The 25,001-nt window shown below is 40.2% G+C and overlaps 1 protein-coding gene across 1 annotated transcript; it reads right to left on the reverse strand.

Moving 5' to 3' along the window:
• Window positions 1-231: 231 nt before the first annotated feature.
• LOC100563102 (Krueppel-like factor 3) lies at window positions 232-1,344 on the reverse strand. The gene has a single exon (XM_062957322.1). The coding sequence runs from the start codon at window positions 1,142-1,144 to the stop codon at window positions 581-583; it is 564 nt and encodes a 187-aa protein (XP_062813392.1). The 5' UTR covers window positions 1,145-1,344; the 3' UTR covers window positions 232-580.
• Window positions 1,345-25,001: the final 23,657 nt, after the last annotated feature.

Here is a 25,001-nt window from a genome sequence, read left to right on the forward strand (position 1 = left end):
GAAAGTTACCTGAGGAGCTCACTCTGTTTCTAAGGTGATTGAAGTTGTCTCCAGAGCTGGCAGAATAAAAAAAAATATTCTTTTTAATAACTACCTCCTGCTTCATCAAGTTGAAAATCATTTGAAATTCAGTCCAAATTCACTTGCAGCATGGATGGGCTTTCCCCACTGAAAGCAGTCACTTTGAACTTGGCATTTGTGCACCTGATGTTTCATCTTTTCCTGCTTTGGTGAAACACATTTGTTTTTTCTGATGGTCACACAGAGATCAGAACACCTCCAGCTATGATGTCGGGCAGGTGATTCAGCTGGCAGTGAGATTGAATGGAGAGATTCCAGAATGATTCAGCCACTCTTAAATATGGTAAGATTAGATAACACATCCAGACTCTTAACAGCTGCCTAGGAAAGAGAATAAAGAAAGGAGAAGACAGATTGACATGACCTTTAAACTCTGAAAAAGGCAAAGCATTGCAATAAGTAAATAAAAAAACAAAGCAAGACTGGGAGTCAAAAGAGCAAGGAGCAAAACAGAGAACTTGAAAGCCAGGATTCTCAGGAATTAAGCCCAGGAAATACCTTAACCTTCCCTTCCTATATTCTCGTAACACTCAATTACAGAGACTGGCACACTACTTGGAGTTTCCAACTCTTCTGAAAGGACTGTGGATACCATAAGAGGTTGTTGAAGGTGAGGGGCGTACATAAAAGGGACTGGCTGTATAACTAGAAGTATCCCAGGACTTTGAAGTCCATGGCGTGAAAGAGCTGCCATCACTGGAGGAATAGTTAATGGCATAGGGAAAGGCTGTATTCCTGGTGGCGTCAATTTCTTCATTGGAGGGCTGGGTGAGGGTTGATTTAATCCAGGCGAAGCTATCCTGTGTGCATTCTGGAATTTCAGAGGAGAAGGAGAACTTCCGGCTGAAGATGGCTTGTTCACTGTGAGATCAACGGGCTCAATTTGAACTCCATTGCACAATTCTTCTGGAAACTGGTAGAATTTATTGTGCATCATATTCGGCGTTGAATAAATGACACTGAATTTGTTGGCTTTCATGTGATCCATATAACTAGAATTGAATGACACTGGAACTGGTTCCATCACTTCTTGTTTGATAGGTACTGGGTCAAACATTAGCATCTTCTCAGCCAACTCTATTTGTGGCAATGTTGCTCAGATCTCCAAGAGATTATCTTGTATCTTACTTGCAAGTGTTTTCTGGGTAACTGCTTTTTTGGGAAACTTTCCCCAGCCGGTGGAAAAGTGGCTCGCGAAGTCCCTGCTGTCCGGGCCTTTCCTTTCCCGGAGTCCCGCTGGCCTTGTTGTGTGGGGAACCTGAGGGCTTTTCTGTCTCCCCTCACTTGCAGGCTCCTCCGTCCCTCTGTCCTCCTCCATCCACCTGCTTCTTGGCTCAGGCGCCTGGCACCTTCCCTTCCTATATACAGTGGAACATTTACTTACAAATGTCCCAACATACATATGTTTTGACCTTCGAACTAGGTTTCATTTTGACATCCGAATCATGTTTTGATCTATGAACAGCGCCAGAGAGAATGCTATAGTGGGCAGAAGACCCTTTGTGCCAAATGAAACACTAGAGCACGAAAGTGCTTGTGCCAGTTGGGGCACTCGAGCAAGTGCCAGACCCTTTGTGTTAAAAGAAACAAGCGAGCATGCATGGAAGCACCAGACCCCTTGTGCCAAATGGAGCACGAGCACCAGAGAGAGCGCTTGCACCAAAAGGAGTGTTCAAATGAGTGCTGGAAGCACCACAAGAGGGAGCAGCCTCTGTATCTCGTGTTCAGTGCCTTTGCCTGATTGCCACATGCTCTTCTCCACTTTGTGATGTTGCTGTCAGCTCCCCTCTTCTCTGCTTTCTGAGATTGCCATCCACTGAGGAAGTTTGGGTTAGTTCATTTTATGTACTTTTGGTCCCTGATATGTTTTGCTTCAAGAAGAGGGAGGGAGAATGAGTGAGCAAGCAAGAGAGGGAGGGAGGGAAAAACACTGGAATTACCCTGTTTCCCCAAAAATAAGACATTCTCTGAAAATAAGACCTAGTAGAGTTTTTGCTGAATTGCTAAATATAAGGCCTCCCCTGAAAGTAAAACCTAACAAACTTTTTGTTTGGAAGCATGCCCGCCAAACAGAACACCAGAGTATGCAGGATCGGTAAGTGTATGTACCATAGATTGTTGTTCATAGAAATAATGGTAGTAACAAGAATGTCTTGATAGGATTCACAGTTTGTCTGGTTATGCTGTTTTGTGATGACAAATACTGCACAGTATATAATAAATGTTCATTTTTTTGGTTCAACAATAAATGTAAATTCTACTTCATGGAAAAATGAGACATAATAATAATAATAATACTAATAATAATAATAACTTTATTTTTATACCCCGCCCCATCTCCCCGAAGGGACTCGGGGCGGCTTACATGGGGCCTTGCCCGATAAAACAATCAAATATCAAAACACAGCAATAAAACAGTTATCCAATAAAAACATCAATTATAGTAAAAACAATCATTAAAATTAACACTGGAGACTAATTCACCTGAAAATAAGACCTAGCACATCTTTGGGAGCAAAAATTAATGTAAGACACTGTCTTATTTTGGGGGAAACACGGTAGTACTATACTGTACAATATGAAGAAAAGGGTGCTGTTTTCCCTTTCTGTTATACTCGCCCACACACGTCTTGTTGCCTCAAATGTGATTCCTTTCCACAATTTTGTGCTCCAACCATGTTGAAGTTGATCTTTCTTTTTATTGTTCCATGTAAATTTGCATTTATACATTATTTGTTATTTATAAAGTACATTTTCTTATTTAAAAGCATGTAACAAAAAAGAGAAGGGTGCCGGATTGGATTAATAGGATTTCAGTGCATTTCTATGGGAAAATTCGCTTTGAGATAAGAACATTTTGAGTTAAGAACTCGGCCAAAGAACAAATTAAATTCTTAAGTTAAAGTATCACTTGCCTGAAATACACCTGTCTCAGTATATTGACCATCCTGCATACTTAAAATGCAGCAAAAGAAGGACAAAGATCAAATTAATGCAGGCAGCAAGTGAGGGATACTAACTGTTCCCATAATACTTACTTAGGCGATCTAGTATGTTAATCTAGAACCCTTCACCCTACCATCTGTTTTTATATACACAAGCCAGATACACAGGGCCTTGGAATTATTTTTAAGGTGACAAAATGGGGTGAGATTATTATTGGAAGTCTGAGTATTAATTTTGTCTCCTTTCAGGAGAGCGCAAATTACTTTTCTCATCCATTATTGTCAAACATCTTTAAGTATGAAGATATTTATAAGCACAGTGTGCACTTACAGATGTCCTTCAGGTGAAGCTTATTCAAAAGCAATTCTGTTCAGAATATATTGCAGCCAGCCGTTATTATTCCCTGAAGTGTTCAGTGACAATTGCTGTCTTCATATTTCTGAGTCCTTGATCGTATAGTACACTTCTGATAATATCTGAGGAGCCTCAATCACCAGGAAGTCTTCATGGTCCATGTTCCAAATCTTTTCAGCCTTGAGCTTTCCATCCTACTCACTCTCTCTGTTATAAGGTACATATTTTTACTTACTGAGAAACATATAAGCATGAGATCCCATTTATGTAGCCTGACACCAAGATACTATGTTTAGCCTGCAGAAGAGAAGGCTGAGAGGAGACATGATAGGCATGTATAAATACGTGAAGGGAAGTCATAGGGAGGAGGAAGCAAGCTTGTTTTCTGTTGCCCTGTGGACTAGGACATGGAACAATGCCTTTAAACTACAGGAAAGGAGATTCCGCCTAAACATTAGGAAGAACTTCCTAACTGTGAGAGATGTTAGGAACTCTCTTACTCAGAGTGTAGTGGAGGCTCCTTATTTGGAAGCTTTTAAGCAGAGGCTGGATGGCCATCTGTCAGGGGTGCTTCTTGATAGGGGGTTGGACTGGAAGGCCCATGAGGTCTCTTCCAACTCCATGATTCTATTCTGTGATTCTACAAGCCTTACAAATCTGTGCCTTCTTGAGGGGAAATTTCTCACAATGATTTTTTCATCAGGATTGTCCTCTTCCATCCCTAATCACATTCCTACTAACCTAGGCCTTGTCTACATTGCCATATAATACAGTTGCAAAGGGGCCAGGCTTAGCACAGTGGGCTAAACCGCTAGCTGAAGAAAATCCTGCTGATTGAAAGGTCGGCAGTTCAAGCCCGGGTCGGGGTGAGCACCCACTATCAGCCCCAGCTCCCTGCCCACCTAGCAGACCGAAAACAGAACTGTGAGTAGATAAATAAGCACCACTTTAAAAAGCGGGGAGGTTATAAAAGGCACCCATAAGGCGATTTGATCGGGAGGACGTCTAAGGATGACAAAGTTGTTCAGCATGGAAGATGGAATGACAACACCCGCACTTGGCTGGAGTAGAACACTGCCTCCAGATGCTGGGAATGGAAAAGATGGGAGAAGTATTTGCCTCTGTTTATGTATTGTCTGTCCTTGGTAATTGTATAACGGCATTGAATATTTGCCATATACGTGTTCTGTAATCTGCCCTGAGTCCCCTCGGGGAGATAGAGTGGAATATAAATAAGTATTTTATTTATTTATTTATTTATTTATTTATTTATTTATTTATTTATTTGCAACATTTATATCCCACCTTACTCACCCAGAAGGGGACTCAGTGTGGCTTACAAGTTATATGTACGTACAATATATTATATTATTAGCATAGCACAATATAAGCATTATATTTTACTATATTGTTCTCTACCACTATACTGCAATATTATTAGTAATATTACATGTAATATATAATATACAATTATAATAGTGTATTATTATTATATTGTATTACATTGTAATAATATTGTCAATATATGTATATACAATATATTATATTATTATAGCATAATGTTAGTATATATAATTATATAGTTATATTGACACAGGAGACATGGTGTTTATTATTTATGTTATTATTATTATTATTAGTAGTAGTAGTAGTAGTAGAAGTAGAAGTACAGTAGAGTCTCACTTATCCAACACTCGCTTATCCAACGTTCTGGATTATTCAACGCATTTTTGTAGTCAATGTTTTCAATACATCGTGATATTTTGGTGCTAAATTCGTAAATACAGTAATTACTACATAGCATTACTGTGTATTGAACTACTTTTTCTGTCAAATTTGTTGTTAAACATGATGTTTTGGTTCTTAATTTGTAAAATCATAACCTAATTTGATGTTTAATAGGCTTTTCCTTAATCCCTCCTTATTATCCAGCATATTTGCTTATCCAACGTTCTGCCGGCCCATTTATGTTGGATAAGTGAGACTCTACTGTAGTATGATCAGTGTGGACTGATGTAATGCAATTCAATGAGGCTGCATTATATGAGTCTACACTGACCGTATAATGCAGTTAGGGCCATACTCTTGAGTCCTGCTGATGCAGCAGTACATTTCTTGTTTGAACTTTCCAGTATAATATGATATTTTGTATTAGCTCTTTCATCCATACGAGCCAATACAGCTCTGCAAAAACGCTGATGCACAGGGAGGCGGTATTAAAAATAGAACAATTTTTAATATAAGATAAATAAACCCATGGAATTCTTTCCCTTTCTTTTTATCATTAACTATTTAATTTTGAATTAAAGGAAATCACCTGTGGCTCTTTTCAGTCTTTAAGAGCATAATGGCTTCTTACTCTCGCACTCACCCTTGTCTTCTAGAGATGTCGTTCTCTCATCTTTTTTCATGTAAAGACTCAATTATAAGAATCATAAGAAAAGCTAGGAATGATGGGATTGCCTATTAATGCACTCCCAAATGCTGCCACTGACTGCCTGAATACTACTTTTTCAGAAAATAATGACCTAAAAGTAAGCTTCAGATGAAAATAAATTGGATAGATGGAAATACATTGTCACGATATATAACATCCAAATCATCTGGCAAATGTCTCTTTTTCTTCTGTTATACACTAAGCAGTGAAATATTTGTAGCTACTTTTAAGGAAACGCTTTTGTTTAGCTAGACAATTATTTCAGAAAGTACTTTCAGATTTGCACGTAAAGAGACCACATACACACACCAAAAACACAGGACACTGGGAAACTGTTTTATACCAGGTTAGACTATTTGCCCATCTTTGTTAATTCTGGTTGAGTATCCCTCATCCAGAAATTTAAAAGGATCCAGAATTCAAAATTCATTACATGGGTGGTTGAAATAGTGTCACCTTTGCTTTCTCATGCTTTTATTACGATAACTTCGTTTCATGCAGAAAATTATTTAAAATATTGTGTATAAAATGACTCCTAGGCTTGTGCATAGAGTGTATATGAGGAATAATTTCATGTTTAAACTAAGCAAGGGAGGTTTATATATCTGTGGAATATACAGTAGAGTCTCACTTATCCAACATTCGCTTATCCAACGTTCTGGGTTATCCAACACAGTCTGCCTTTTAGTAGTCAATGTTTTTGTAGTCAATGTTTTCAATACATTGTGATGTTTTGGTACTAAATTCGTAAATACAGTAATTACTACATAGCATTACTATGTATTGAACTACTTTTTCTGTCAAATTTGTTGTTAAAACATGATGTTTTGGTGCTTAATTTGTAAAATCATAACCTAATTTGATGTTTAATAGGCTTTTCCTTAATCCCTCCTTATTATCCAGCATATTCGCTTATCCAACATTCTGCCGGCTCGTTTATGTTGGATAAGTGAGACTCTACTGTACCTCAATATACTGTATAGCAATATACCTCACAACCTCTGAGGATGCCTGCCATAGATGTGGGCGAAACATCAGGAGAGGATGCTTCTGGAACATGGCCATACAGCTCAGAAAACTCACAGCAACCCAGCATATACTCAAACTGAATTGCTGTAAGGAGCAGTTCTCCAGTGTCTCTGTCCCCATCTACACAGGCCCCAAAACCCAGAAGAAAGTGGGATAATATGAGGGGTGATTAGAAAACGTGAACCAAAAATGCACACTTGATTGTGGGACTGCATGAAAAACACGTGTTAAAATTTTGCATAAAATTCAATATCAGGCAAAAAATGTATTGCTACGGAGCACTGTATATCCCAGCACTCCTAAAAAATGAGACCTCTTTGTGATATGCTGGTATAGACTGCTCCAGTGCTAATTCTCAGCGTAAAATCCCAAAACAGCTGACGAGGAATGTAAACAGATGGAGCCACAGACATGTAACTTAATCGAAGCATGTAGGAAAGTAATCCCCATGAGAACTCTCTCCAATCATTCCTTTTTTATATTTCTGAAAGGAAATGGAGCTTGAATTACAAAGTAAACACTACATTGCAGGCAAGTGTCCTCAAAGGGAAATGGGATTCAAGAGGGCAAACCTAAAGGCACCAGGAGGGTGAAGAGAGATGATGACAGGAAATCTTCTTGTGTGCACTGTGATATACAGTATCTGCATCAGCACATTAACGCTCATAAGCATTGGCAAAATGCTTATGAGGTGCAGTGCATTTCGAAAAGTCATTAAGAAAAAAAAATTCTGACAGATTTTTTTTTTTTGTGTCAGGAGTTGCTTCTGGAGTGAGAGAATTGGCCGTCTGCAAGGACATTGCCCAGGGGACGCCCGGGTGTTTTTGATGTTTTACCATCCTTGTTTGAGGCTTGAGCTTGTTTGGAGGTTCTAGCAGGGGAGCGCAGCTATCGTATACCCGGGACCGAAGACTGGAGACCTCGGTACACTCCTTCTATACCTGGGACGTCGTCCTCTTCCACTGAGCGCGCAGCTTCGTGAGGGAGGAAGGGGACACCCGCCTAGCCAGCCAGATCAGCCGAATCAACCCTGGCGATCAATGGGGTGACAGATGTCGCAGCCAGATCACCCTCACGCCCTCTCAAGCTAATCAATTTTGGGGCTAAAGTGTGCTCAATTGTTTACCAAAGAGCCCTTGACACTGCGGCACAAAATGACCTTATGATCATAGCACAAGCTAAAGCCACTCCATACCTGGCTAAATTTAAATGCAACGTGGGCATGGAAACCTACCTCTTTTTTACACTCCCACTATATATTAGAAAACTTTTTACCCGGGCTAGATTTGAGCAACTTGACATTAAGTCTAAGCTAGGTAGACGCCAGAATATCCCTTATACAAAGAGAACCTGTGGGTGCCGCGAGGCAGATGCAGAAGTGGAGGACTCAGAACACTTTTTCTTAAAATGCCCCTATTATATATAACAGGATTCGATCTTTCTATTTAGAGCCTCTGCTTGAGAACCATACTCATTTAGAGAATAAGGAGAAACTGCACATCCTTCTACGGGGTTCAGATAAAAACTCTATTTTAAAACTGACCCTTTTTACACAAAAAGCACTGGCCATCCGCGAGAAGATGGAAGCGGACAGCTGTGATATTAATGCCAATAACAAAACCCAAATTTAAAATTTACTATGGACAAGCCACTAGTTTTACTTACCCTTGTCCCCGCTTAAACCTTACCTTAAGGGAATAATAATTAATCTTAATTTTAATCTTTTTATTCTGTACTTGCACAACTACCAAAGAGTGGGTTGGTAGGCTAGTAGGCCAGGATGCCTTGTTTTTACATGGTTTTACTGTTTTACATGATTTTACTGTATGTATGGGTAAGGGTGTACGTTTTGTATGTTTTACATGTTTTGATATGGTCAAAACTGACTAATCAATAAAGAGTTGTTGTTGTTGTGGGAGGCTTCTCTCATGTCCCCGCATGGAGCTGGAGCTGAAAGAGGGAGCTCATCCGCGCTCTTCCTGGGTGGGGTTCAAACCTGGCAGCTTTCAGGTCAGCAATCCAACCTTCAAGTCACGAGGTTTTTATCCCCTAGGCCACTGGAGGCTCCTATTCTGGCAGATGTTCTGTACCTTTTGCTGATCCTTTCAACCTGCTCCGCGTGAAGACTCTCCTTAAGGTACTTGGATTTTTAATCCCACTTCCTTACTTTGAGCAGGGTGGGACAAGTATAGACTGCATGGAGCCCCAATCCCCTTTGTTTGGATCCTTAAACCTCCATATATTTCTTCCAGTCACCTAGATATTCTCATTAAAAATAACCCCATGAGGTTATTTTCTTTGTCTCCAAATATTTTGAAAACTCAGTAAAAACTGCTGCAAAATCTGCAGGTTTTTCTTTCACTATGACCTCTTATCCAAACCCCCAAACCACACACAAAAGTGTGAAAATTGCCTCAAACTAAAACCAGAAGTGATGTTACATCCCTTCTTGTTTTTTCATGCCTACAAAACAGAACCTGTCAGGTAAGTGTGTGTGAAAAATGCCTCCTAACTTGGATGCTCCTATGCTAGAGACTGAATTTAGGATGTTCTCCATTCAGAACATGTCGTCTGCCATTGAACCATGGTTTAATATGGTCTAAGATAGTGGATAGTGGATGAATTTATAGTCACTTATCTCTGGTTGATGCATTCATGTGTTCTTCTGAATGTGTAATGGCTGAATGTATAAAGGAGAGGGCTGTGGATGATGATTCGGTCCCACAAACATCTCCGTGTCCTCTAGTCTGCCTCCTGCAGATGCCCAACCTTGCGATGCCAAATTACAAAGTCTTCACATAAATCCAAGTAGAATTGATGTCCAACCATAGATTAACAAGACCAGACACAAAATCTGGGTTGGATCAAGGCCACTTTTGAGCCAACGCCAACTGTTATTTGACTAGATACACTGTAAAGCCACGATTCTTTTGCTTACTAAAACCCTAACATACGAGGAGGATTTGTGCCCTTCTTAGAGTAAGTGTTTTGGTCCTGAAAACACATGCCAAGGAGCAGGGGCAAACAGCAAGAGCCTTTATCATGTTTCAGCATTTTAGCATCAACATTATAAGCTGGAGGATCGACATGTAAATTGAGATGTGAGAAACAGCCATCTGTTTTGAAAATATAATTACAAGCAACAACATTTGACTATTTTGTTCAAACAAACGCACATTATGCACATTTTAAAGGACAAGAGTAAAAACATTTATTGTAAATACTAACACTTCCAAAAGGGTGTTTGAAATATTTCAGCTTCTTTTCCTAACAACATTCGGAACAAGATCCAATCAAAGTCTTTGCCTATCATTGGATACATGGAAGGAAATTCAACAAGTAGAAGTGAGGAAGCAGAACCAACCCAGGGTACATTTTTCTACATTTGTTTTCTAAAAAAAGAAACTGAAACAGTTAATTTTCCCAAAATATACAGCAAATTTCACAAATGTGTGGACTTTGGAAGCAAGGTATACTTTGTCGCATGACTCTTAGGTGGAATACTTTTGTTGGAATTTTAATACTGAACAAAACTGAACAAAAATATTTTTCCATCCATGCCCTCTGGCACTGACAGAGTGAAAATTTATTTCTTTATTTGCCATATTTGTAGCTCGCCCTTCTCACCTCGAAGGGAACTCACAGCAGCTCACATATGAATTGGCAACAATTCGAGGCCATATAAACATACAACAGCAAATAACTCAATACAATAAAAATCAATTGCTAAAACATATCAAAAATTAAAATCAGTGTTAAGATGATGCCATACAATATCATAGTCTAAGGTCGTTCCAATTATCAATTGCACCATTCTGTATTCACATTATTGCATGGAAATTTTTTATTCAAAAGCTTGGTCCCACATCAACATCTTCAGTTTTTTCCTGAAGGTCAGGAGGGAGGAGACCAACCTGATTTCACTAGGGAAGGAGTTCTACAGCCGAGGGGCCACCACTGAGAAGGCCCTGTCTCTCGTCCCCACCAACAGCACCTGCAAAGTAGGTGGGACCGAGAACAGGGTCTCCCTGGATGATTTTAACCTCCAGGATGGTTCATAGAGGGAGATACATTTGGACAGGTAAGCTTGGTCGGAACCATTTAGGGCTTTATAGGCTAAGGTTAGCACCTTGAATTGTGCTCGGTAGCAAACTGGAAGCCAGTGGAGCTGACGTAACAGGTGGGTTGGATGCTCCCTGTACATCGCTCTAGTTAGAAATCTGGCTGCTGCCCATTGGAATGCTTGAAGCATTCCACTAATGACTGTGTAGAAGTGGGGATTTCAGAAGCTGCTGCTTGTTACTTATTTTATTTATTTATTTACAGTATTTATATTCCGCCCCTCTCACCCCGAAGGGGACTCAGGGCGGATCACATTATGCACATATAGGGCAAACATTCAATGCCCATAAACACATTGAACCGAGACAGAGACAACAGACAGACAGACAGACGCAGAGGCAATTTAACCTTCTCCTGAGGGGATGTTCGATTCTGGCCACGGGGGGGGGGGGGGGGGCTGCTTCATCATCCACTCTGATGGCACTTCCTCACTTCCTCATTCCAACGTTGTAAATTAGTTAGACTTGCCTCCCCACTTTTTTATAAGTGGTACCTTATTTCCTACTTGATAGATGCAACTATCTTTTGGGTTGCTAGGTCAGCAACGAGCAGGGGCTATTTTTTATTTTTAATTGACGGGTGCTCACCCCGCCACGGGCTGGCCTCGAAATCATGACCTCATGGTCAGAGTGATTTATTGCAGCAGCTGTTTATTAGCCTGCGCCACAGCCCAGCTCAATCAGGGTGTTACCTGACTGCATGACAAAAACAATCACTGTTGAAATTTTCTCTTCTTAAGATTTTATTCTGGCAACTCTAGTACCCTCATCCAGTCATCTTGTAAGAGCAGCACCACACTCTGAAGGGAGCAAAGCATTTCAAGGGTTGAAAAGAGAGTTTGCCCTTTAGCATATGCAGAACAGGTCCCATGTCAGAGAAGTTACCTTGAAAATACTACCGGTCAGGGTTGTTGATGTGTCCAGAGGTATTTTTTATGTGAGAGCTTGGCAGGACTGCCGAGACCATCTGTGAAAAGTCCAACCATACTGCTTCCACTGTCTTGCCAGCCTTTGTACAGCTGTTTTGCTTTCCATTTCTTGGCTGCCTTTCGGTAATCAATTTATACCACCTGCTGTCACTCATGTCTTCATGCCAGACAACTGATGAACACCATTATGCCCTCGATGACAGAGAGCTACAAGACTTCTTTTCTTTGGGCCTTCTTTAGAGATCTGTTACATGTGGTTTTAGCCAGTTCTGAAGGTAACACAGATCAATAAATAAACATTGCATCTGTCCTGAAATGAAAAAGTTGACAAGAGAGGCTACTATGACAACCTGAACTTTCTAAGAAGAGCCTTAAAACATTGCTGTTTGTGAGCAAACTCTTTGATTCATCTCTGACTTACAACATTTGCAGGGGAGATGGAGGAGTTGTTTGTGTGCCTGCTTGAAATCTTTGCAAGCTTGTTCCATATTTTCCTAGCTTATAGGTATAGTGGTGCCAGGACTCACAGGAGTTAAGTGCTGGAGTTTTGGTTAGCAGAAATACCATCACTTTCAGTTCCTTATAGGTTTTTATTCAATGTTCTCAGTGGCTGAGGGTCCGTCCAAACAGTACCTTTATCCCAGGAGTTCCCACTTCAAAATGGAGGGTGGCCAAACAACATCCCCTGAAAGCGCAAGGGCACAAAGGCCAAAAAACATGAGATTTTCAGGTGTAGGAATATCCCAGATCTAGGTGTAAAATGCAGATATTTGAATCTCTATATGTCCATACATTTGGAAAATACAGATGTTTTATGCTTGTTTGTTCCTAGGTTATGCATGTTATTTCATGTTTGGTTGTATCCTAAAAACATGGCAACAGTTGACTAGAGGGTGAAAACTTTATCCTGGCAAGAGAAACTTCATCCTCCACACATTTAATGAAGTCTGTGACACACAAACAAAGGTTTTGCCATGTAATCCAATTTCCCCATATTTTTAGGATAAAAGCAATGAGTAACAGACATGTATAACCCAGGAACAGCACCCGTAGTTCCCAGGCACAAGTACACGGTCAAACTTGTCTGCACAGATGGCCACATAAACCTCTATAACCCCGGAATGAAACATATACAATGATTTGCATATTCACATCTTAAGTTTAAAAAAAAAAACACCGAAATTTCCGGTGGACATCCTGCGGTGGCCTTCTTGGGGCTGCAAAATCCCAGAACAAAGCAGTAAGTGTGGAAGATAGAGGCAGAAATCCTGGGACCAACTGGGTCTGTATGGGAACCTCTTCTTAGGTCTCAGGTTTTTTTTGTCCTTGCCTAAAACTCGTGATTTGGTGCTGTCTAGAAACACCATGAGGTAGGGCATACCAGGGCTATAAGTCCAGTGTACAGTGTACTATTTGATGTTGTTAATGCCATATTCATTTTAATTAAATCGGAAATTGTTTTTTAAACCCACTTTTCTCACACTCAGAAGTCACTTTTTACAAAAGGGCATTTCTGTATCAGATTATATTTCACACAACTACAGCAGCTACATTTTTCTTCTTCTTGGTGTGCATGTGGATATACTACGCTGACATATCCATATCAACCAATAGCCTTTCTTGTTTTCCTGTAATTCTGACTGCCCACTCATCTGCAACTCCATTGGATGGTTTCCTCACTCCCAGTTTTCCTTCTCTTTTCCCTCTGTAATCCCACGATCTCTCCATCTCATGTGTGCGTATAAATATGTGTGTGTGTAGGGGAAATTAAATGCCTCCTCAATACAGTTTAGACCATGTCATTTAATGTTCACTCACTCAAATGGGCAGAAGGGAGGAACAAGAGGAGGGCCAACAGGTAGTATGTGGGTCTCCAGGACAGGCGGATGGATGGAGCAGAATGGGAGAGAAAGAGTCACAACAGAAAAAGCAGCCACTGTAGCAATTTCTTCCCCTTGCCTTTGCCGCACAGTCTTGATGAGTCTGGGCTTAACTGGGATTTATACAGTCCCTATTACAGTCCCAGATCTACCAAGGCCACTATATAGAAGCAGCCACTTCTTCTTACTCTCAGCCTCAAAGGAAAGCAAAAAACAACCCCCTTTCTGTCACAAGTCAGAAACAACTTAACATTGTAGTGCAATGATGGGCAACCTTTTGCACTTGGTGTGGCAAAATTCACCAAAAAATCTAGCATGACTTGGGCGGTGTGTCACTTCGAGAAAAAAACCCATAATTTCACAATATATATAGTTTAAATAACAAAAATATATAATTGTAATATAACTGTATTTAATCAATCAAAAACTATTTACTACCATTATTTCCATGTACAACAATCTATGGTACCTCTTGCAGTTTCCACGTTGATTTCTCTCTATTCTAGTTTCAATGTAGTCATGAATAATGAATAATATAATAATAATATAATCGTAATAATATGATAATATACAACAACAATAATAATAGAATAATAATAGAATGATATAATCTATATATATAAAAGGGTAATGAAATTTCGGCCTAGGACAAAACAACAAAACTACACATCCCAGAAACACTAAACTTGGCAGCACAACCCCTCATCCATGCCTCTACGTTCATACAACAAAAAGAAAAGAAAAATAAAGTCCTAATTAGAGGGAGAGGAATAATTGTTTTTATTCCAATTGCTGCCAGTTAGAAGGCTAAGCTCCGTCCACTTGGTCTCCTAGCAACCCACTCAGCCCAGGGGACAGGCAGAGTTAGGCCTCACTTAGGCCTCTTCCACACTGCCTATAAAATACAGATTATCTGATTTGAACTGGATTATATGGCAGTGCTCTTCCATGCAGCTATATAACCCATTTATAATGGACTTAATGTCAGGGGAAAACCTTTTCCCTTTATCTTAACTACCACCAGTTCCTCAATACTTTATTTCCCATACCACCATACTTCACCACAGCAACGCGTGGCCGGGCACAGCTAGTATATATATAAAAATGTAATGTGCATAATTCCCATGGAGTAAACAACAAAACCACTGGACCTAACCACACCAAATTTGGCCACAAAAGTCATGCAATCAATCTGCATGCGGCAGCATGTCAGTAAAAATGGTTAGGCATATCAGTGCTGACACGTGTGTCATAGGTTGACCATCACTGTTGTAGTGCTACCAGAGGGAGGCTAATCCCCTCCTTGTGAAATTTCACAGACTTAAATCAAGTTTAGTTACTAAAAACAGAACACATTCATATTGCACCTGTAGTAAGAGTGTCTGTGTGTGATGTAGACAGAGAAATGGGCTAAAGCACATTTACAACCTCTTCAGGTGCAGTCTTCTCTGTATCTTCTCCCAGTTTCTCTATGCTGCCAAAAAGTCCCACAGAGTCCATTACATGACGCAGGGCAACTTCCTGCAGGACTCCATGGGGCTCTATTTCAGCAGCGTAGAGAAATAGAGTCTGGTGTTACCCAACTTAGAACAAAGCAGGATCATCAGGGAAAAGATGAACCTGAAGGGGGAAATGATGTGGGAAGGCAGAAGATGGATTGCAGTTGGAGGGAAAAGAGTAAGATGGTTCACTGTCCCCCACTGTCCCCTGCTTTCCCACCCTCATCTGATGAGATCCCTAGACTGATCCAGTCCCCTGGGCCTAATTTTAAGTTTCAAAAATGGGAAAAGGGGAAGCTCATTTTCCTTTGGAAATGTATTTCCTCCTTCATATCAATGATCAAGTGTTTGGAAATGTAAATCCTACTTAAAGTAAGCCCTACCAGAGAAAAGGCACACACCAAATACCATTCTGCATGCCCCTTGGGGGTGTTTAAAAGATTTGTTGCAGTTCTGTAAATCTCTGATTTTTTTACACAGACACTGTCCTCCGCATAATTGGTTCCCCTAACAAATCCTAAAACCATTCAAGAGTGACTTGGTGATATTCAGCTTCAAATCCATGACCTCGGGGCAAATCCTCACCTTACCTCACAGGGTTGTTATGAAAAGGGAGCGACAAAATTCTCAGTATTTCTTGCTTAGTGGTTTGTGGTAGATGAAAAGAGTGGAGGAAATCCTTCTGAAATTTGCATTGTAGTACAGAGTTCTGTAATGCACAGACTGAACGATCTGCATGTTTGTTGCTGAAAACAAAAGACACTCGGAAATAATATATGCCAAACTTCAGTCTTTGACCAAGACACTAATAAAACTGGCAGCGCTGCCGGGGGACACAGGCCAGTAAACCCAAGCTACACATGAATGTAGATGACTTCTTTGTTATATAAATTGCTGCTCTCATGTTTCCCTTTCAGAAAACAAAGTGGAGAAACGGTCATCCGCGAACATTTCAGGCTTGTCTTGCCTGTGCATTTGGACAGAAGGAGAGCTGTGAACACAAGCCATGGCATCTTAGAATTAATAACATCCGAGACCATAACACATCTCTTCTGCAAGTCACTCCTCCTTGAATGTCAAGTTGCTGTAGGGGCATTATGTCAAGCAAATCTGAATAGAACATGTCAAAGAAAAAGCACCAGAACCGGAGAGAAACTGCTGCCAAGGATTGAAAGTAATTTGTTGAATAGACTCTTCCAATCAGTGGACACAAACATTCTTGAAACCTGCAACAATTCTCAAGAAGAAAGATAGGAAAGAAGAAAAATATATATTAATAGAAGCACAGAAGTATCAATGCTGCATTTTTTCCTGTATTCTATTTCTGTTCCCTTCCAAGTATTTATGCTTATCATTTATTTAATGTCTTTTTCTCCTTGCAAAATAGTCAATCAAAATTGTGAAGGGCTAGAGTCTGACCCATCTTCCTCCTCCTTTCCCCTTCCCCAGCTGAATTAGCTAAACTCATTTTGCAGGAATAAGCTGAAGACAAAGGAGAAAGTAAAAAGAAGGAAGAAAAAGGTAAAAACAGCTGTAACAATGGGATAACAGAATTAATTGGGGGAATATGAAGGTTATGAGATGATATTAATAACAACAACAATAGTTTCAACAACAGACAAGGATATGCCATATCCTTCCTTGACCATTTGGAGAACTATCCTGTCAAAATAACAAAGTTAAAAATATCCAGTAGAGTCTCACTTATCCAAGCTAAACAGGCCGGCAGAAGCTTGGATAAGCGAATATTTATTATTATTTTTATTTATTACATCACTTCTACCCCGCCCTTCTCACCCATGAGGGGACTCAGGGAGGCTTACAATATAGACATATACATCAGAAAAGCAGTTTACATCAGATTTAAAAGTCTTTCAAAATTAAATTAATTAAAAAATTAAAAATTAAAAAATTAAAAAATATATCTTGGATAATAAGGAGGGATTAAGGAAAAGCCCATTAAACATCAAATTAGGTTATGATTTTACAAATTAAGCACCAAAACACCATGTTATACAACAAATTTGACAGAAAAAGCAGTTCAATATGCAGTAATGTTATGTTGTAATTACTGTATTTACGAATTTAGCACCAAAATATCATGATATATTGAAAACATTGACTACAAAAATGGCTTGGATGATCCAGAAGCTTGGTTAAGTGAAGCTTGGATAAGTGAGACTCTACTGTACTGCTAAAAGAGTGAAGTTATTTTTATTTTTAAATATTGTAAACTCTTTAGAATACTATGAAACCAATAAAAAGTCATTTAGAAATAGCCTTATTAAGTTTTCCAAGTCATTATAACTGCAATGTATAATAAAATTCAGTAAAATACATTGAATTGCAACGTATTGTAAAATCCAGGGCTGGGTTGGAGAAATGAAAATAACCTTTGGATGCATTTTGGAAAAAGCTTTCATGTGGTCTGTATAAGGTTGAAAATGTTTTGTTGACTTATGCAAGGTTGTTTCATTTCATACGTGTATGTTGTTCAAAGTCTGGGCTGAAACATGTTGAACTGCTCTTCTATTTTATATTCTTTCCATGTTATTTCCAACACAGGCACCAAATTTTCTGTTAAAAAGCGATTTCCAGGAACTCATCTACAGTGAAACTTCTACTCAAGAGTGCTCCAACTTAAGAGCATTGTGAGTTAAGAGCCATTGTTCAGCTCGCATTTTGCCTTGACAAAAGAGCAGAAATTTGTGTTAAGAGCTAGGGCCAGAGCGAGTGCTAGTACTAGAGCAATGGTTCTCAACATGTGGGTCCCCAGGTGTTTTGGCCTACAATTCCCAGAAATTTCACCCAGTTTACCAGCTGTTAGGATTTCTGGGAGTTGAAGGCCCAACATCTGGGGACCCACAGGTTGAAAACCAATGTGCTAGAGGGAGTGCTAGCATGAGATATAGGGCTTTAGGGCTTCAAAGGAGCATCCTCCATGCCTCGTGCCTCTGTGCTCTTGTCTTCTTTGAGAGATTGCTGTCTGCTTTGGTCTAGTCCACTTTGAGGAACTTTGGATTAGTTGATTTTGTATGCATTTTATTTTGGGTATGTTTGGCTTCATGAAGAAGGAGAGAGAGCAAGAGAGGGAGGGAGGCTGGAATGAGTACAGTATGAAGAAAATGATGTTTCTGCCTCTTCACTTTGTGCTTTGTGCTTCCTTGCCACAAATTTGTGCTTCTACTATTTTAAAATTGATATTTCTTTTTTATTGTTCCATATGGATGTGCATTTATACATTGTTTGTCATTTATAGAGTACATTCTTATTTAACCCCCCTCGATGGATTGTCACCTTGATGTGGTGAAGGGGCTTGCGTGTTCCAGTGAACCTGAGGGCACAACCATGGGAGTCACACACTCCCAGGAGTGACCACAGGGGAGGATCCAGACCAAGAACAATCCGAAGATCCAAAGACCTCAACGGCGGAGCAGGCGGAGGATAACATGGTACATGTTACAATGGCTGTGAAGGTGGAAGAAGGCTGCAACAGACTGAGAAGCCACTCTTGTTGTGTTAATCACACCACTGCTGGGACCTCAATCCGTGAAGACTGTGTGTTGACCGGCCGTGCACCAACCTCCACACATTAAAAAAAAATCACGCACAGGCGTCTTCCAAGAAATGGAGGACCATCATCCTCGAACTATGAGGGATCGCCTAAGTAACTTATTTAAAAACATGTAACAAGAATGGGGGTGGTCGGGGTGCTGGAACAGATTAATAGCATTTCAGTGCATTTCAATGGGAAAATTCACTTTGAGATATGAGCAATTTGAGGTAAGAGCTCTGTCATTGAACAAATTAAACTCTTAAGTCAAGGTATCACTGTTCTTCATCAACAGAGCTATGCCTGTACAGTTGCCCGTCTTCTTTCTTGGGTTCCATGCTCATAATTTTGATTATTTATCCGTGTGAAACCTGCCACCTCCTGAAGTTGAGCAAGAAAGCAATCAAATGGCAGTCCCATCCTCAGGAGACTGAATGAAGTGCTGTTTGATGCATGCCATGGGCCTCTCTTCTTCCTGGGATCTCCCTTCCTTTCCTGAGTGAAACATAGATTCATGGCATGCTGGAAAGAGAACATCACTTACCCACCTCACTTATCCCACTGATCCAGCACCTCTTCCTTCTCCCTGTGTAAAGGAAGAGGAGTACCAGGAGAACAGAGACATAGGACACACAGGAAGAAGAGGAGAAACCAGATCTTCAGGGTCTGGTCCCTCCTCTTCCAGTCCTGCCACATGTTACTAGTCTCCTCTTCCTTCCTTTGTTGTGATGAAAGAGAGACTCACATCACAGAGGAAGAGGAGAAGGAGCCCTTTGGGGACCATAGCACTGGCTCCCCATTCCTTCCACCAAAGATACTCACCCTTTTTTCCAATTTCTCAGGAGAACTTTGCCCTTGAGTACCACAAAAGGAAATGGATGACTACTTGGCTAAAATGTTCTCTTCTAGGCATTGCGATACTTTGGATTCCTTTTTACCAGTTGCTGGGCATCCTCTTCCTCTGCCAAGAAAAAACCAGGTTGTACTTTAGATCTCTTGATGTGGACTTGGTACCTCTTGCCTTTCTTTAACTATATGAACTTTGGCAGGAAAAGAAAAAAGTCAGCAACAAAATAATAGGTGAACTAATTGCAACCGCAGCAGCAGCAGCTGCAATGAGTCAGCATGCATTTGGAAGCAATGATAGCAAGAATAGCTGCGGGTGAGAAAAGCAGGCCAATATTTCAACGATCATAAATGATATCTGCAAATTGTCCGCATAAATATGTAAATAAAAATGGGCCACACCTGCTTGCACTGTGCTGAAGCCAGCTTCCATTTTTGAAAAAAGCAAAAGAAGCCATAAAATGAGCAAAAGCAGATTACTAGATTTGGGAATCAACCATGAATTTATGGAGCCAGTCATCATTGCTTTCATTGCATAAGAGAATGATCTTTCTGGTAAATGAGTTTCTACATTATTGGTTGTTTCTAGAAGTTACCAGAACTGATTGGCTGGGCATTGCAAAAAAAAAAAAAATCAGTTACAAAAACTTCTTGTGTTTGGGATTATCACTGGCTTCTCAAGGTCCAAAATGTCTAAAGATTGCAGCTGTTTAGGGACAAAACCCTAAATGTAAACAATATGTTTTTATATGGTGGCTCTAACCACCATAAAGCTATGGTTGATAACATGGTTTAATGCTATATCTGCACAGTAAGGAATGGTGGATTATATGTTCTTTGTCTTTTTGACACCCATTTATTTACTGCAATTATTAATGGCTGTTGCAGTTCTAACTTTTATTACTGTTGTTGTCTAAAGCACATTGGAAGGAAGATTGTGAGTTTCTTCTCCTGCTCCTCAAATAAGGCCTAGTTTTTCATAGAATATTTCTGATCTGAACATGTATTTCCATGGGAAAAACTCCAAGCGTCACACCAACGCCAGGGGGTATCATCATCCATCATCTGTAAATAACACCTGAGGCTTAAATGGCAATAGCAATTGTCTCTCCTTTGTTTAGAATGTCCTTTGTTTAGAAATCCAGCCAGAACAGAGTGGAGATGTTGATCTTATTTGTATAGTGAGACTAAACTGTTATATACCCATTTTCTGTAGGTTTTGCTTATTGTTGTGCTCCTGGATTCTACATAGCATTTTCTCCTCAAATCATCTTCATTTTCACAAAAAGAAGAAAATTCTCCAAAAGAAAGAAAAAGCAGTTTAAGTGATGGTTGGACTTAGGGCTGCCCCCAAACCAAGGAAATTGAAACCACAGATCATGTGATCACACTGATTTATTGTTCTAATACATTATACCCACAACAAATGAACATGTGTGATTCTATAATAAATTTCACCTTCAAGGTAAAGGTTTTCCCCTGACATTAAGCCTAGTCATGTCCGACTCTGGGGGTTGGTGCTAATCTCCATTTCTAAGCCAAAGAGCTGGTGTTGTCTGTAGACACCTCCAAGGTCATGTGGCCGACATGACTGCATGGAGCACTGTTACCTTCTCTATTGATCTACTCACATTTGCATGTTTTCAAACTGCTAGTTTGGTAGAAGCTGGGGCTAACAGTGGGAGCTCACCCCACTCCCCAGATTTGAACCGCCAATCTTTCAGTCAGCAAGTTCAGCAGCTCAGCGGTTTAACTTTCTAGTTCAGTGCTATTTAAGGTAATGATTCATGGACCAGTGCCAATTTGGGACCAGTTGACTGTCAGTCTGAGGAAAGTTCAAGGGCATACAGTGCCAGTCCCTGACACATTGGGAGAAAAAAACCCTACTGATACCCCACATCGGATAATTTAAACACTGTTCTAGTCTCTCAAATTACTTTCTCAAAATTTGCATAATTATAAACACCTCTGTTATATCCAAGATTATGGCAACCAAACTGATTGATAACTGGCAAATAGAGGTAGAAAATGTGGAGGCAGTGACAGACTTTATATTTCTAGGTGCGATGAAAGCCAGGAAATCAGAAAACATTTACTTCTTGGTGTGATCGAGGTGACCACCCCCCCCCCCAGGACTTTGTAAAAGATAGTTCAAAAATCAAGACTTTATGTTCTATATTCCATATATTTATAGTAGAAGGTGATTGAGACTTTTTACTGGAGTTTACTGTGGATTATCCCTGCACTCTGAGGCAAGAGATAACAACTCCATGAATTGTGAAATCATGCTGCTAAAACTCCACTTTTATGAATTTCCATATTTGGGTTCCCCAGATGTTGTGAACTTCGTTCTTATCAAATGTTTTCAATTGTTTATATCATTCATGATTCCCCTTTATGCAATGTAACCCACCTTTATGGATTCTCCCTTATTTCCTTGAAATCTATCTATCTGCCTATATGTATTTGTACTCTTTGGGATCCCCGGAAAATATGTGTTTATCCCAGCTGGGTTTATGTTCCAACTTTATTTTATTTTTCATTTTATTTCATATAATTGTCAAATCATGAAATCAAATGGGAAATATTTTGACCCCAACATGAACCCCAGCTCCTATGACCCAGGTTTACCTTCCCCAAAACAAAAGGATAATCTGCCACAGTTTAACCCAATCTAATTCAGATTGCATGGACAATATAAGGCTTGAGTCCTAAAGGTGATTCGCCCCCAAGGCAAACATTGTCATATCTCCTCCAAAGGGAAAACCAGGACGTCTCAGGAAGACGCCCTGCTGCGCCCATTGCCACCCATCCTTACTTCCCCCTGACACCTTAAGGCATATCTGAAATCAGTGTACATGACAGGGACCCCTGATGACTGTCATTAATCCCTTTAGAAATCGGCCGGGCAAGGACTAATCTGATATTTCCTGCCCTGTCACTTCATTGTTTCAATAACTCCCGCCTTCTCCTTCCTGATTGGCTCGAGTGGGGACAAAAAGCAGCTCCCTATTGGGCCAACAGAGCAAGGCGGGAAACGAAAGTCCGCCTCGTTCAACCTTCTAGCCTATCCGCGATCAGATAGGCGGGAGAGCGGGGCGGGAAATTCAAAGGGCTGTCAGACCGAAACATTGTATAAATATGGCTTTATTTGAAACATATGATACGCTAGTAGACTGAATGATCGCTACTAGTGTCCTTTTCAGCTGAATCGCTCAATAAAGACTCCTTGGCGGATTTTCCTTCAACTTTGGCGGACCTTCTTCATTTCGGCTTCAGGTTGTATTGCGGCTCATATTCTCCTATTGGCTCCGCCAAGGTCCGTTCTCTCAGGACCGGATCGGCTCTCTCCTTAAGGGGCCCGATCCCCTAGAAACGCGGTCGACAACATTGGGAGGAGAGCAATAACCAAATTGATAAAATAGTGAAGAGTAGAGACATCACACTGGCAACAAAGGTCTGCGTAGTTAAAGCAATTTTATTCCCCATAGTAACCTATGGATGTGAGAGCTGGACCATAAGGAAGGTTGAGTGAAGGAAGATAGACACTTTTGAACTGTGATATTGGAGGAAACTTCTGAGAGTGCCTTGGACTGCAAGAAGATCCAACCAGTCCACTTCATACTCCAGGAAATAAGGCCCGACTGCTCACTGGAGGGAAGGATATTAGAGGCAAAGATGAAGTACTTTGACCACATCATGAGAAGACAGGAAAGCTTGGAGAAGAGAATGATGCTGGGGAAGATGGAAGGAAAAAGGAAGAGAGGCCGACCAAGGGCAAGATGGATGGATGGTATCCTTGAAGTGACTGGTTTGTCCTTGAAGGAGCTGGGGCTGGTGACAGCTGACTGGGAGACTTGGCATGGGCTGGTCCATGAGGTCGCGAAGAGTCAGAAGTGACTGAATGAATAAACAACAACAACTGTTACATACTTCTTATTAACTTTTCTTCTAAACATAATGGGTTTTAAGCTTTGTCATTTTTCCTAGTAGGGATGTTATTCTAATCCAATGGTTCTCAACCTGTGGGTCCCCAGATTTGTTGGCCTACAACTCCCAGAAATCCCAGCCAGTTTACCAGCTGTTAGGATTTCTGGAAATCGAAGGCCAAAACATCTGGAGACCCACAGGTTGAGAACCACTGTTCTAATCTGTGACTAATTTTGATTTCTATAACTTTTTCACCTCTACAATATTCATTTCTGAACATCTCATATTTCAGGTTACAGAAGGCATTCTACATCTGCTTCTTTTCATCAAGACTCCACAACTCTGTGTACCTTGTAAGCATTCCATATACATATTACAGCCTCCCAAAGTTGAGAGTTTCAATCAAATAGGAAATACCATAAAAACCAGGACTGTTGTCAGCCTCTTTAGTTCTTTCACACACCATTATCCTATGCAGATTCCTTACTTTGATGTAATATCCCTGGTTCAAAAATAAATAAAAATAAATATACAGGACTGCAGATTTGAAAAGGGAAAGAAGTCTTCTCTAATGTCTAGGAGCAATTAACATATGGTCTAAAGTAGGAAAATTACTAGACGTTTCAAGTAATATATACAAATGTGTAGCAAGTGTGAAAAGGAAGATGAAGAATTTACCAGCCTGTGACACATTTTGGCAGTAAGGAGAGGGAAGTAGAAATTGATGAATGAGATGAGACTTGGGCAGGGTCTTCCTTTTGTTTGCAGCTATATATAGAAGCAGTCTACCATGTAATTTGATATCAGAAGGTAACTAGGAAGCTGAACGCTTTGTTCCATCTTGTACTAACCAGCCCAATAAGTCATCTCTTCTATCGGTGAGTTAGTTGGAAGGAGTATTAACAGAGCTGCACTTCTTGGGCTAGCAAAACAAAAAATATTTACAAAGTTTATCCTGTTAGCTGGACCATAATTTGACATATTAAGGAATGACTGGGAGGCAGTTTCAGTGGTTGCTAACCAACTGCCAAGTGCTTCTTCCTTTGGAACTAGAAAAAAAAATCTGATTTGAAACTTTTACAACATTGGGAAGTTCCCGACTGGTAAGCCAGCTTGGATGTACTGTCAAGGCCAATCTTCTGCCAGTTCTTGATAGAGCTTGGAAACAACTTTTTGGACTACAATGTCTAGCTCTGGCTGTGCTGGCTGGAAGATTTTCAAGGTCTAGTTTCTTGACATCTTTCTAGCTTCTGACCTTCTAACTTGCAATTGGCCTCAATACACTTTTTCAGTTTTATTTTTTGGAGCTTCAGGAGGTGAAGCTAGGTGTGCCAATAGGCCATAAGAAAATTTTGACAGAAGATTGGTATGCAGAAACAAACAGTTTCTTATGGCT

The sequence above is a fragment of the Anolis carolinensis genome, chromosome 6 (genome assembly GCF_035594765.1).
Source record: "Anolis carolinensis isolate JA03-04 chromosome 6, rAnoCar3.1.pri, whole genome shotgun sequence".
NCBI lineage: Eukaryota > Metazoa > Chordata > Lepidosauria > Squamata > Dactyloidae > Anolis > Anolis carolinensis.